Here is a 15435-nt window from a genome sequence, read left to right as displayed (position 1 = left end):
TTTTATGCCAGCCCAAGCAAATGGTCAACCACCTCTACACGACTTCAATGCAATGGGCAAAATTACATCTGTTCCTTGCGGAGCTGTTAAACCATACACCTTTGTCCTGTTCACAAGCGGACCTTCTACTGGTGACTCATTCTTCCTCTGTCAACACCAAGTCCGAAACCATAATGTCCCAGCTACCTAAAATTAATTGCGCAGATGCTAACTATGAAGTCTGAATAAACTCACAAAACCCCACTACATTTCTTTTTTTCTCTCTCAATTCTAATATGTATCAATTCTAAACCGTAACACTAAAAAGTAACATATCACATCCATAATTAACTACACTTGATACATATGACATTGCAACATGGCGCCCAGTTTGCCGCTGCCACCCCTAGTTATTAATACAGCGTACACAACATGAACCACTCGTAATTACGGGTACTCTTCCTGACCACCCCAACAATGGTGCATTTAGTAGTTTTCCATTAATGAAACATTAGACATTAAAGCCAACAGCAGCGTTCCTTTATGACTGTGAATTGTGGGCTTTTAGCAATGCAAATTGGTTAAAAGTTGAAAGGATCTGTTGGAGACTTGGCTCTAGGCCTTCCTGAATTTACTCACTTTGAGATGATTAGACTAGAATACAGACTAAAGTCTTTCGATGAAATGGCTAAACTGAGGAAGGTTGTTTTGCTCCTGAGGAATTTGGCAGTCTTAAGGGATGACGAGCTTGACTATTCAATAAAATCATTTAACAAATAGATCAATGGGAGACAGGAAGGAATTTGGACACTACTGTTGATTGATAGATTGAATATTCTGGCCATTCATGAATATGACATTTTTACAGCAAAATACAAGATTAAAAGTAAGCCTGGAGAGAGTGAGCAAATCAGAAACGGAGCATCTCGGGAAGCTGAAGAGTCTGGAGAAATGCTTAAAGCATATTGATGCTGTTAATTAAATACCTGCATATATATAAAGGGTTTCTCTGTCCCCATAGAAGTATGTATATGTTGCTATGATTCAATAGATTTCATTTGAAACTGAGGCTATGGGCTAAAGATACACATACACTGCATTACTTACAAATCTGTAATACAAATTGTATGGGCAATCTGAGACACCTAATAATATACAGTGAGGCTTTGCATGAAGAACATGATACTTTATACAAACATTGTGGTTTGGTTAAGAATGATCATAAAATCATACTACCCACTGTTTGATTTTGGGAAAGGATAGAAAAAAAGGTCACGTGGTTGTATGAAATAATGTTGATTTTGGGAAATGATAGAAAAAAAGATCCCATGGTTGCATGAAATAATGTTGTGATTCACTTTAAAGATTGCATAAAAGTCTCTATACACCAAATAATACAATAAGTATAAAATACATTCAAGTAAAAAAATATATTAATCTATTCTGGTTGTTATTCCTCTGTTTTGTCATCAACATACAGTGCTCAGTCAACATTTTAACTATGTTTGCATTTTGTAAAGAAAGGTTAAATGTAAATCGTTGGGTAGCAAGTTAACACAATATAGAAATCCTTAGATTCATGGCGGGCTCGGCACGTCACATCTATCTGTATTTCATAAACTCCTTATTCATGCTAAATTTCTGTGCCTCTCAGCACTCTGAAGCAAGCAAAAGCGGCATTATATGAAACATACAAACGGATAAGTCCATTAAGTACACATATTTATACACAAAACCAGCTAATGTAGAGTTGAGATTTGATAAAACCTACCTGTTTCATTACTCTTTCCAGTTTTTGGTTCTGCTCTTCTGTTTCTTTATTTAATTGTGTAGAGTAAGATATCTTTTCATCAATCGTCGCCTGATAAGAAGCTTCATCTTTCAACAGACAGTCAAGTGTATTTTTCATGGTCTAAAAGAAAAAAAGTGGTAATGTTATTTATATTTAAATCAAAACAAAATAAATGTATTGGTAACGCAGTGACCACTGTTTCTTACTTTAACATTAAAAGCTTGCTTAGTATTCTGTTATAAAGAGATATTTTACGTTAATTGTTATTTCATTGTTCTCAACTTGATCTATAAGGCCGGCGACAAGGTTACCCATTTTAAACTTGTATAGGAAGGCTGGGGAACTCCGGGGACAGAACCCAATCTATGAACCCTCTGGGTATTAAGCGTGTTATAAATAACATATCATGTGTCCCCAAGAGCAGGAATAAGGGGGATCCTTCCCAAGTCCATCATCGGGTGACCATGAAGTGCAGTCCTTCTCAATGTGGGTAAGTCTAATAGCTTGGGCTGAGGATCTAGCCTCCCACTCCCAAACAGGATAAAAGCCATGAGACAATCTGCCCTAGAAGCTTTTTTTGACAGTCCTACAACAGGCGGGTGCATTGACACTTGAAGGCAAGCGTCCCCAACCAGCACGATCCTCCCCGCAATGAGAGACAATGAAGGACTCTCCCAGGATGGGAATAAGGCCAAGGCAAAGTGCGGGTGAGCGTAAATGGGAGTTTATCAATCAGAATAGGGCATGCAAAGAACTCTGCAAACTCCGAGAGCGCTCTGTCTGACAATAGCAAAGACAGGCGTATATATTTACAAAGTCATCAGAACCTACATACTATAGGGGGCACAAGTTCAATGGGATTGGGTGGTGACGACTAGCTATAGGTGCTGCTGCGATGTGGTTGGCCTTGGCTGGAGGACGTCACTGGTCAGCCTCGTGGGTTGGGCCTGGCAGGTCAGCTGGATTCATCCGGGCGGTGTTGTTGTGCCACTGTGGCCAGTGTCAGAGATGAATGTCTTTTCCTGACTTCTTTGCCCTAGGCCATGCACACCGCAGTCATTCAGTCATTGCAATATTATCTTCTTTAGTAAATCTTCCAATAGGTTATTCTACAGGTTAATGCAACACAGGAGGAATGCACCTCAAGAGGGGTTTGATGGCGATTCATCATTACATGGTTACCAGTGTCCTGTTGACCGGGTACCATAGGTCGTGGGGCTAGGTCTCAGGGCATGGGACAGGCGGTACATGCCCTCCTGTCTTGTTAGAAGTCGTTATGAATGTGCTGCTGTAGTGTTGCCATAATATTGGGTGTCCTTATTTTACAGGGGCCATTAACCTAAGGTGATCCGGTGGGTTGTGGGACTTAAGAGAGGGCGCCTTTGGATTTGTGTATTCAGGCGGAGGTTTACTACTGGGCTGTAAATAATGCAGGTGGCGGGCCGTGGCCTTGGGTGGTGCAGAGGGGACTACAAATCTTTGAAGCGGCTCCAGCCTAGTTGGGGGAGGTGGAGCAGGGCGGCGCGGGCCTCTGTTCTCTCGTTTGGCAGTCTTCGCAGGGAGGGAGGGGGAATGGCCTTGCACATATTCACAAAGGTATCTTCCTCGTGTGTTGCCGATTTTAGGTGAAAGCATCATAAACATTTGAATACTATACAATACTCATTTGAATCATTCATTTTAACTTTGCTAACTGCCTCTCAAATATAGCCAGTCTGAGCACATTATTTGTACACTATGTTTTAACAACTACAACATTTGGTTATATGCATATACATTTGCAGTAAGTGAGGTAGTAGTGAGGTTGGTGGAGCACATAGAAAACGACTTGCCACCGTACGTGACGGTAGTGGCACATAAGGGGCTTGGACATACACACATGAAGGGTCATTCTCGCGCGTCCTTCACATGAGCCCTTAGTATGGTTGCATTTGTCTTTCTTTGCACTCTAGCAGCATTAGTTCGGTTATGGCGAGGGACCGTGGGGTGTAAACTTTTCAATGATACGCATAACAAATAACCCCCCGGGACGCTTCTACTATTTGCACATAACTGCAGTAGTGTGGGTGCTTCATTGCTAATGCCATGTGAACATGTATTCTGCCATGTCTGTATATTTTACAGGTTTTCTAATCAAAGAGGTTTGTGGAGAAAATGCGCCCATTGCAGGTAGTTTTGGCATTAGTATTTGGGAACTTTTGCTTTTATCCGATGGCCATTTTACAGTTCTTTTTCCACCCAGGCTCTGCTGGCCGGGTCATGTTGGGAGCAGTGATACACTGCGGAAGGTGAAATGTTACAGTGTTGGCATCTTACACTAGCTCATGTCCGTCTTGTTCTTGGGAACGGGCTCACAGCGGATCTGCCAGGGAGCTGTGGCCACAGGGATAATTGAAACTCTCCAAAGGTGGGGGCTGCGCTGCAGTGCGCCGAGCTCACACCATCTTTATTTAGACAAAATGGTTTGAGGCCTAGCTAAATTCAATACGTTTGGGCATGTCTTCAGCAGGTGAGCCATCCACCACCTGGGCCCTGGTGGTAAGGAGGGGACGCCCGATGAGCCATGGCCCTCACCTGGGAAGGGGATGTAGGCAAGGGGGGTCTTTTGGACCAATCCTCCCCTACATTTCCCCCCTTTCGTTACTTAAGTAACGAATTCTTTAAATCCCCCAATCTCCTGCACTCTTCTTCGTCAATTATTGCGTCATCCCATGCAGGTGTGCCTTTTATGGGCATCCACGCTCTGCACACCCCCCTTAAGCTCTCACCTCTCCTAGCATACTCATCTGGGGTACAAGTCAGGTATATACATCCGCTCTCTCCTTCCAAGTCTACCCACACCTCCTGGTACCATTCTAGTACACGGGGCTCTCTAATGGTGGTATGCCACAATTTATCTACGATATCCTTGTCGTGATACCTAGGCACTAGCTGATATCTTGGTGTGTCATCTGTTCCTGTTTGTACCTGCGCTTCCTGCATAGTTTGTATTGTACCACGGGTGTTGCCCATTGTCACCATTATCATTGCACCATTCGGTACTGCGTTAGCACAACATCGAAGACCCACCTGGCACAGGCAAAAAATAAAGAGGAGGAACACCACAGCTGGCATCAAAAATTTCATAGTCATTCCCAGCCATGATGGAACCCAGGAGAAAATATTGTCGAACCAAGTGCTTTCTTCCGCACCACCTTCCATTCTCATTCTTTCTCCTAGGTTATGTACTGCTTCGATCACATGGGACAGGGAGCCGTTGTCTGCGTCTTCGGAAGGTACGAAAGTGCAGCAGGCACTTCCGATTTTTCGGCAAACACCTCCATCCATCGCTGTCAACAGGCCCAAGACATACCTGTTTTGCATGGTCATCAGCCGTAATGCTCTTAGTTCCACTTTTATTACGTTGAACCCTTCTTCAGTGTCATTTGCCAGCTGGATCAGCTCCCAACGTGTTATCTGGAGCCATTTTGCGTTTGCTCTTGCCTGGATACTTGGGATGAGTGAGGCAAAGAATGTTTCTGCCGAGCTGAATAATCGATATCTGTCTGGGATCTGTGCCAGCAACTCTGACGATGCCTTTGATATGTAGTTTGATGCTCGTCTGTTTCGGGACAACACCTCTTCCTTGTTCCCGGAAGACAGGACATAGATTTGTGACTCTGCAGTGGGCTGGCCCGCACTCTGTTGTGTGTTTTCTCGCGTCCTTTTGCTCCCATCAATGTGGTTTTCTGGGATTACCATTAGTGCTGAGTGCAGAGTGGCCATTGAGCAGCTGCCACTCCATGATTGTGGGAGGTGCAGGTATGCCTGGTTGCCACATACCCAGTACGTGTCCATCAGGGCCGCTGTCCCTTTTCTTAAATCTGGGATGGTGAGGGTCTTGTTACAGTTCTTGTTTGTCCCCATGGAGGCTTTCCCCTCTCCTTTAAAACACAGTTCATAGTCTATTTCCTTCTGCAGCTTTAAGGGTTTTTCAATGTCTGTTACCCAAGTTAGTTTTGAAATGTGTTCCTTCCATACTGGTGTGCGCGTTCCTTCTATCCATTGCAATTTCTCTGGTGCCACACCCCTCAGTGCTTCAGCCATACACATTACTTCTTCGTCCTTCCACTTGTTGTCTGAAAAAAGTGTCCCTTGTATTATAAAAAATGGTTCTTCCAGACATACCACTCCTACTGTTTTTAGATAGCAAGTTTTCTCATTCTGCAGCATCCTAAAAGTAACCTCATGTGCCTGGAAGGTGTTCTTAATTCTGCACAACGTGAGATGAAGGAGACATTGGGCATCTACAATAGGCAACTCTTTGGGTAACAATACCTTGGGTGTGCCTGAAGCATGGGGAATGAGGGAGCAGACATAACAGCTTTCATTTGTTGTTTGTTTGGCTGTCGCACTCATGTCCGCATACCATTTATTTGTTTGGTGGGGGTGTCGTGGGTCTTCCATTTTATCTAGTCCTAACCCATAATACTCATCATACTTCCTCCTTCCCGTGTCCCTTTTTCGTCTGTTATTTTTGTTCCTCATGTACTTCCCAGCTTCATTGGCGATGGACAAAGTGGGCCCCCCTTTCTCCTTCCCGCCCCCCTTTGCCCAATCATCATATAATATTTCGTGTGTTGCTATCATTCTTTCATTTTCTTCCTTCACCTTGTCTGTCAGTGTGTTTTTTGCTATGGGGGCAGGCTGGCTGGTGGGGGTGTTATACAACCAGGATATGGCGGAGGGGTTTCGGTCATTTAAACTGCATGCATTGTAATTAGATATTTTTGCGGAGACACTGTGTTATTTTGCATTTCTCCCTGTAGCCCTTCATTTTTCGAGATGACAGCATTGGGTGGTGTGGTATAATATCCCCATACAAGTTTAGTTCCGTCCCATACCAAAAAATCACCTTCTTTAGTATTTACACTTGCTGTTGCATTGGTCACAGTAGTACTGTTAATCCCTCCCCCCTCGTTCATCTCGATAGAGATGAACGCTATGAACCAATATGTAACCAGGCCAAACATTATTGTAAAAAACAATGTAATGCACACAGACAATCCACACTCATACGAGTATCTGCATCTCTCAGCTAACAATTCTCTATATCTAATACATCTATCCGTTGCAGGCTGCCCGTTAGATGCCATGGTAGCTCCTGTTTGAGATATAAAAGTGCATTAAGTGCATGAATGTAAACATTTTGCTGGCACTACCAGCACCAGTATATATTGACAGGGAATGGAAGCGGGTAGGGCAGTAGGGTTGGGGATGCACAGACAAGGGAGTAGACACTAAGTATTTTTATCACATCATTATTTACATATAAATTCATAACACACATTTTTTTTTTTTTTTTAAATACTCTTAAAAGTAATTCTACTTGTCAGCAACTTTCGCATTCAGGTGCACTTCTGTCACACACAAGTTCATATTCACACATTCTTTTCATTTGAAACATTGTTTGCTGTTGTCTGTGCCCTCTCATCCACCTCTTCCTGCACATTATTATATGCTCTTCGTAAATCCGTCAAATGTATCCAATACTTGAGGCCCTTTACTTTTACAGCTGTTGGGGTGCAAAACACCACTTCGTATGGGCCATGGAACCGTGGTGCATTCCACCGGCGCACAAAGCTCCGGACATAAATGAATTCACCCGGCGTCAGTTGTACCTGGGCTTCAGGCTCTGTAACTGACCCTGTTGTGTTTCCCTCTTCTCTCGTGAACGGTGGTGAAAGCTGCTTTGATATTGCGCGCGCTGCCCTTGTTAATTTTTTCAAGTAGTCTGTGAACTCATCTCCCAATATCGCAGCGCTTCTGTGTGCATCTGAGTGTTCGCGCAGTGGGGAGTGTGCTGTGTGCATTCGTCTCCCAGTCACAATTTCGTGCGGGGACAAATGGTGATCCTTGCTTGGCTGATTTCTCAGCTCAAACAGCGCAAGGGGCAAACAGTTAATCCAGTTCTTTTTTAATGAAAAGCATAGTTTCGATAATCTTCCTTTTAAGAGGCCGTTCATCTTTTCCACTACGCCATTACTTTGAGGATGATAAATCGAGCACAATTTATGCTTTTTTCCCAACAGTGTTGTTACTTCCTTGAAGAGTTCATTTACAAAGTGAGAGCCGTTGTCTGAGCGAATCACGTCACAAATTCCCCAGCGCGGAAATACTTCTCTCACTAGGAACTTCGCACAGCGCTTTTAGCATCAGGCCGTGCACATGGACCTGCTTCCACCCACCTTGAAAATGGGCACACAACCACAATCATGTAACGTGCCCCATTACACCTTTCTCCCATGTCTGCGTAGTCAATATGTAGCTCTCTGAATGGCCCAATCGGTCTTGGAATTGTTCCCCTTAGTGTACGTAATGTCATTCCTGAACTGTATATCTGGCATGTTGTGCACTCCAATGTTAATCTAGACAAGTGCTCCTGAAGACAGGGCACGAACCACTCTTCCTGTATTTCTGCTGCAATGTGTTGTTTCGTGTTGTGTGCTGGGAAGTGTAATTGTTGAAACGCTATTTCTAATAATTTCACTGGCATTACCACTTTTCCTGAGTTATTTTGTCGCCACAGTAAGTCTGTTGCTGATTGGCTGCACCCTCGTTTTACCCACATCGCCTTTTCATCTGCACTTGCTCCTTCCTGCAACTCTAGTATTTGTGAGATAGGCATTGTATTGTACCCTTCTGGAAGCTCCTTGTTTGTCTTCTGCTGTAGCATGTACTCACCTGCTTCATATTTCGCAAAGTATGATGCTTCTTTGGCCGCCGCGTCCGCTGCCGCGTTTCCCAAAGACACAACGTCTGTGTTGGACGTATGTGCTTGGCACTTCACTATTGCTACCATGGTGGGATCTCGTAGGGCTTCAATTAACTCCTTCAGTAATTCTGCATGTTGCACTGGAGTCCCATCTGCTCTTCTAAACCCCCTCCGTCCCCATCTTGCCAGAACCCCATGTACTGTTGTCGTCATGTGAGCTGAATCCGTGTAAATTGTCACCGCGCACCCTTTAGCTGCGTGTAATGCTTCTATTAGGGCAATGAGTTCTGCTGCTTGTGCTGAGAAATGTGATGGGAGGCGGTACTGCACTAGTGTCTCATACTCACCGTCTTCTAATCCCACCACTGCCATACCCACATGTTTTTCTCCTGTGTCCACGTCAATTGATGCTGATCTGTCTACAAAGTACACTTCCCCCTCGGTCAGGGCATTCTCGCACGCCACTGTGTCCTCCCCTCTTTCTCCTGTGTAAGTTGCACAATCGTGTTCCTGCACGTCCTCTAGTGTGCATGCTTCTGTAATGAATGTTGCCGGATTCACTGTCCTGCATCGCACCACATGGATATTGGCGCTGGACAATATTATTTCATAGGTGGTTGCCCGCTGTGTGGTCAGTGTACTCTTTGACCTTTCCAGTATTGCAAATAATGAATGTTCCACAAACAATGTCACAGGGCATCCCATTACTATTGTGGCACTTTTCTCAATTGCGAACGCGGCTGCAGCGAGCGATTGCTCGCACGCAAAATGTCCTTGCATCACAGCATCCAAAGTGCCACTATAGTACGCCAAAGGTTTGTGTCCTAGGGACGTCTTTTGTGTCAGTACAGCTGTCATGAGTGTCCCCTTGCAGTGTGAGAACAGGTAAAATTTGCGCCCGTAATCAGGATTCGCGAGCACTGGAGCGCTTGAAATCAACTCTTTAAACGATTTGAAGGAAGCGCTCATTTCTTCTGACCATTCTATTTTCTTGTTCTCCTGTTGGGCCTCCTTGAGCGGTTGCAGTAAGGGTCTGGTGTACGCTGCATAATCTAATATCCATGCTCGGCAATAGTTGCACATTCCCAAGAATTTCTGCATCTCCTTCACTGTTGTGGGTTCTCTTACTGATCTTATTGCTTCTACCCTGTCGGGGATTATTCTTTTTCCATCTTTTGATATTAGCTGTCCCAAGTATAGAACTTCTGTCAGACAGTATTGCAGCTTTTCCTTATCTACTTTGTACCCCTTATTGGCCAACAGGGTCAGGAGTGTTATTGAATCTTTTCGGCATGTGTCTTCATCCTGTGCACAGACGAGTAAATCGTCTACGTACTGAATAATTGTACTCTCAACTGATAAATTCCCTAAGTCTTCATGTAGTATGCGGTTGAATATGTTCGGGCTCTCACAATATCCCTGTGGTAATCTACAATGTTCATATCTCTTCCCCCCCAGTGTAAATGCTGTCAGGTATCTGCTCTCTTCGGCCAAGGCGATGGAGAAAAATGCGTTTTTCAAATCGACCACCGTGAAATGTGATGCCGTTTTTGGGATGCTGCATAATATTGATGCAGGGTTCGGGACCAAAGGGAACTCTTTCTGTATTACATCATTTAGGGGGCGTAAATCCTGGATCATCCTCCAAGACCGTCCCTTTGCTTTTTAAATCGGGTAAATGCATGTGTTACATGGGGAGTTTGAAGGCACTATTATCCCTTGTGCTAGTAGTGCATTTATTGTCTCTTTTATCCCTTCTTCTGCTTCGCGGGACAATGGATATTGTTTCACTCGGGGTAGAATTGCTCCTTGTTTGAGCTTTATTATCACTGGTTGTACTCCATGCAACAACCCTACGTCATGGGGGCCTGTTGTCCACAAATTACTTGGTACTAGCCTCATGTCATCATCGAAAAATGACGGTGGTGCTCCCACCACTGCCATCAGCTGGACAGGGATTTCTCTAGCCTGAATTAAAATGTCACAGGGCATTGCTATTTCCATTACTATTTCACCATCCCCTTCCGAATCTGAAAAGAGATCCTCATCAGTTAGGTCTCTCAGGGCAATATTGGCATTGGTACACAGTACTGTACGCCATTCACATCCTTCTATGTCCATTCCAATCACAGAGATCTTTTTTGCTGATACCTGTACAGCGTGCAAGTCTAATGATACCACTGATCCTGGTGCTATGTCAGGGTGCACTATTGGGCGTAAGAGGAACTCCGCCGGTATTCTCCAATCCATTCTTCTTAGCTCAGGAACTATGAGGGCCAGCGTCTTTAGTCCTTCAATAAACATTCTCTCGTCCACTGGCAAACCACGTATTTCTGGCGCAGTTGTGTGAGCCTGTACTACTAGCATCACACGTAATGGGCATATTCCTGGTGTTGAACACACTATACCTCTCTCAGTAAATGATAATGTCATATTGAGTTTACTAAGAAGATCCCTTCCTAGTAAATTTATTGGCGAATGTTCATAATACAGTAAGGGTGTTTTTACAGTTTTACCCCCTACTGTCACATCCAATGCTTCTGTGTAAGGAACTTTATTTACAGCCCCAGAGAACCCCTGCGTCTCTAACTTCCTATTAGATAACGGGAACCGGCCCTCCCTAATACATGATTTCTCCGCTCCCGAATCCACCATGAATATGAACTGCTTGTCGCCTATCTGCGCCCCTACCAATGGTTCCTCTGCTGCATCGCAGGTGGTAGATAGAACTGGACATGCAAGTGTTCTCTGTGGGCTGTCCTATGCGGGGTGTCTCATTGCCCCCCTTGGTTGAATACGCTCCCTGAAACCACCGACACGCCATTATAGGGGGCTGGTGCTGGGGCTCCGTTGGCTGTTGTCGCGAAAGGGTTGCCTGGCGTGTAGTGCATAGTGTCATTGTTTTGTGGGTGATTCTGTGTTCTGTATTGGTGTCCCTGTTGTTGCTCATTGTACCCCTGGCCTGTGTTTCTTTGTTGTTGTCCCATTGGGAGACCATATGGGCTCCACGGATGGGGATGGCCATAATGTTCTGCCTCTGGAAATCCGTTGTTTGGTCTGCTTCTGCACTCCCTAGAGTAATGTCCCCACCTCCCGCAGTTCCAACAACTCCCTTGCGCTCCTCTGGGACCCTGCCATCCATTTCCTCCCATTCCCCCGTACCCTGGTCCACCTCCTCTTCGGCCCCTGTACCCACCTCGTCCCCCTCGAAGGGCCCACTCTTGCCACTGCGGACCTCCGCCCTGCTCCTGCTCGTTCCACTGCCGCTGTCCTGCTCCTGCCCAATTAGTTGCCATCCTTCCTTGTATTGCTACCAGCCCCTCCTCTTCCTCATCTCCCTCCCTGCTGTGTGGGAGCGCGGCTACTGCTGCTGCGACCTTCACCAACTTTGTCTGCACTAGTTTCGCTTCGTCTGCCAATCTTTTCTGCGCCACCTCCTTCTCCCTTTCTTTTATTCGCTTACAGTGGTGCACTATTATGCTCTGAATTTCAGGCCATCCTTTCGCCTCAATGCCTGCTATCTTATCGAGCGCCTTTTGCACCTCTTTTGGGAGCCCCCTCTTTATAATGAAGTAAAATAACGATGTCGATTGATACCAGGGCGTGCCCGTTTCTGCTCTCCACATCTCTTGGACCCGAAAAATATAATCCATAGCATCTTCCCCGTCATTCATTGTACACTGCATTACTGACTGTAAGTCTGGGGTATCTGGAAACGTCTCCCGCAAAGTATCCCACACCCTTGCACGCACTGTGTTAAAGGAGGCCCCATCATGGCGATCGCAGTCTAATGTTACTCCTGGGAAACCAGCCTTGACCCATACTCTATCGGCCTGATCCCCCACTGCTGATACAAGCAAGCTCTTCACATCCCCTATTGCTAGGGGTACCCCGGCAGTGTGTTTCTCAAAGGCGTATATCCACTTGCTCGCCCCTCCGGATAACGGGGGCAATAACTTTAGTAAGTTGGCCTTACCCATCTGAGCCCAGGGTATGTAATTCGGCCTCCCTCCTCCCCTATGTATTAGCGGGAGCTGCAACTTTCCCTTTGTTGTCGTATCTGTACCTGCCTTCACTCCTGATTTTCCTAATGATGCCATTTTCCCCACCCGGTTCCTTAATCGCCCCGTCCACTCATCATCCAGAGTTCTCATTGAGCATGCACCATCTAACCCTTCGCTTCCCCCTCCCATTGCCATACTCAACCTGTCGCTTTCTTCCAAATCATCCCTTATATCACATAGTAGCTCCTCCCTGTCCCCTATAGGCCTCTCTTCAATGTCAGTACATCCCTCTCTTGTCTTTAGTTCAATTATTCTGGTCGGTTCTTCCTGGATTCTGAACAGTATCTCGCCTATTTTCCACCCTTCTTCAAATGTTCTACCCTCGCTCTGTGCTCTAGATGCGTGCTCTGATCTGGCTGCATTAAGTGCGGTCCGCTCACATATGCTTTTTATCCTTGAGAGCTCGTCTTTCGCTATGGAGAGCCTTGATTCTAGATCGTCTGTTATTTGTTCTATGTTCACCCTCGGTGTGCTCACCTGAGCTCGCTCCCTATGACTCTCGTATGGAGGGGGTGCTGTTGGCCCTTGGGTTGTGATAGTTGTCGGTGGGGGCACATAAGTAGGGTCACTGTATCCCTCTGCGGGCACTGGCTTGTTTAGTATTGGGTACAACCTTGTTACCTCTATCGGTGGCTCTTCTTCTGGCAATACTTTATCATCTTTTTGTATCATTAGTGGATTATCAGTGGTAGATGGTAGATCAGGATCTAATTCCCTTGCCTTAGGCGGCGGTATCTCTTCAAACAGCCTCCAGAGATCTAATATTTCTCTCCTATTATGCAACTGCTTCCCCTTGTATTTCAAACAAATGCATGTGGCTACCATATCTAGGACACTCTTGTCAAATGAACCCCCTTCGGGCCATATCTGAGGCAACCCCTCTCCCTTCAACTCTGTGATCCATTGGTCATGATATTTCTTAATCCGTTCCGCGTACCCAGGTAGGTTCTTGCAAATATGTGATAAGGGTGTTTCTGCCCCCATACCTTGTGCCCACCTGGTACTTGTGTATCTCTATGTATCTCGATACCTCAATACGAACGTATCACCATGTGAGTTCGCGTACTTTATGTCTCACTGAATCGTGGGGACCTTCGTGTTCCTCCCTCTGCCTGCACACCATGAGATTGGCTGCGCACAGCCTCTATTCTATTCTCTTTGGGGGGCACGTACAAGAGCAAACCATCAGTAATCTCAACAATGTTAACCCAAAAATCAGAAAGGTACACACTCACTTCACCTTATTACTCTTGTCTTTATGATGCTTTGTCTTGTCTCACTTACCATGATCACTCAATGGCTGTGCATTTCTGACCATTTGTACACAACCATTACACCAAATTGTCTCTTGACACATACAATGTTCACACACCCCTCTGTAACACTCTATTCACAGTTCAATTTGTCTTCTCTTTCCTCCCTGGCCGGCTGTCCCTGTCCGTCTTATTCAGATATATGTATGTATATACATATAAGTTTGATCTTCAATTTTAGGGTAAAACTCTCTGTCTCTTTACTCTATCTCTTTGGTTTTGTACTGACCCACTTTTATTTTTCCCGTAACCCTAAAGAAAAGAATAGAAAGAATAGCAGTCACTAATATATTCTCCGTGTCTCCCTGTACCAGACACTTTTATCTTACTTTCCACTTTTTCATATATTCCCAGTACTAGTCAAGATAGCACTATGCGGCGCCGCCTTCCGCCCCCTCTCGGAACTAGGTTCCCGTCACTTTTATCTCTTAATCACCTCTATATCCTAATGGCCATATGCAAAGAAAAGCAAAGAAAGTTTAAGATGGTCTTTAGTAGACCCAATGTGCTCCTTTTTACCCCGCCTCGTTCCCTATCCTCAACTTCCTCCTCTACTCCCTTTATGATCGCTCGCACTCAATAATCACGTGCCCGTCTTGAACCGAGAGTCTCCGAAACTGGGTCCGTCCAGGCAGTGCTGCCGTACGCTCAACAGTCAGCGCCGGCTCCGGCGAGCGGTACTCAAAGGGGATTTTTCAACCGGGATCCCGTACCCTCTCTCTGTTGAGTGCGCACCTCTGAGCGTACCGGTCGCCGTTGGCGGGCAGCCTCCCGGAGCCGGCGCACCGTGCGTATCCCTTTTCGACCGGAGATTTTCGTGCCAAAAGGGGACAGTAGGGATACGTTGGGAAAAAATAATAATAATCACGCTTTCGGGGTCACCACTGAAGGCAAGCGTCCCCAACCAGCACGATCCTCCCCGCAATGAGAGACAATGAAGGACTCTCCCAGGATGGGAATAAGGCCAAGGCAAAGTGCGGGTGAGCGTAAATGGTAGTTTATCAATCAGAATAGGGCATGCAAAGAACTCTGCAAACTCCGAGAGCGCTCTGTCTGACAATAGCAAAGACAGGCGTATATATTTACAAAAAACGTCATCAGAACCTACATACTATAGGGGGCACAAGTTCAATGGGATTGGGTGGCAACGACTAGCTATAGGTGCTGCTGCGATGTGGTTGGCCTTGGCTGGAGGACGTCACTGGTCAGCCTCGTGGGTTGGGCTGGGCCTGGCAGGTCAGCTGGGTTTATTCGGGCGGTGTTGTTGTGCCACTGTGGCCAGTGTCAGAGATTAATGTCTTTTCCTGACTTCTTTGCCCTAGGCCATGCACACCGCAGTCATTCAGTCATTGCAATATTATCTTCTTTAGTAAATCTTCCAATAGGTTATTCTACAGGTTAATGCAACACAGGAGGAATGCACCTTGAGAGGGGTTTGATGGTGATTCATCAGTACATGGTTACCAGTGTCTTGTTGACCGGGTACCATAGGTCGTGGGGCTAGGTCTCAGGGCATGGGACAGGCGGTACATG

General features: G+C 45.6%; 1 protein-coding gene across 1 annotated transcript in view; it reads right to left on the bottom strand.

The window, feature by feature from the left end:
- CCDC39 (coiled-coil domain 39 molecular ruler complex subunit) overlaps positions 1-15435 on the bottom strand; it is a 933141-nt gene that overhangs the window by 265236 nt on the left and 652470 nt on the right. Inside the window, exon 17 of the mRNA XM_069618669.1 lies at positions 1751-1891. Coding sequence (XP_069474770.1) covers positions 1751-1891 — 141 coding nt within the window. The remainder of the gene's footprint in view (positions 1-1750; positions 1892-15435) is intronic.

Source organism: Ambystoma mexicanum, chromosome 10 (assembly GCF_040938575.1).
Source record: "Ambystoma mexicanum isolate Mex_15411 chromosome 10, UKY_AmexF1_1, whole genome shotgun sequence".
NCBI lineage: Eukaryota > Metazoa > Chordata > Amphibia > Caudata > Ambystomatidae > Ambystoma > Ambystoma mexicanum.
Note: the sequence above shows the minus strand (reverse complement) of the source record. Positions and strands in the feature narration are given on the sequence as shown.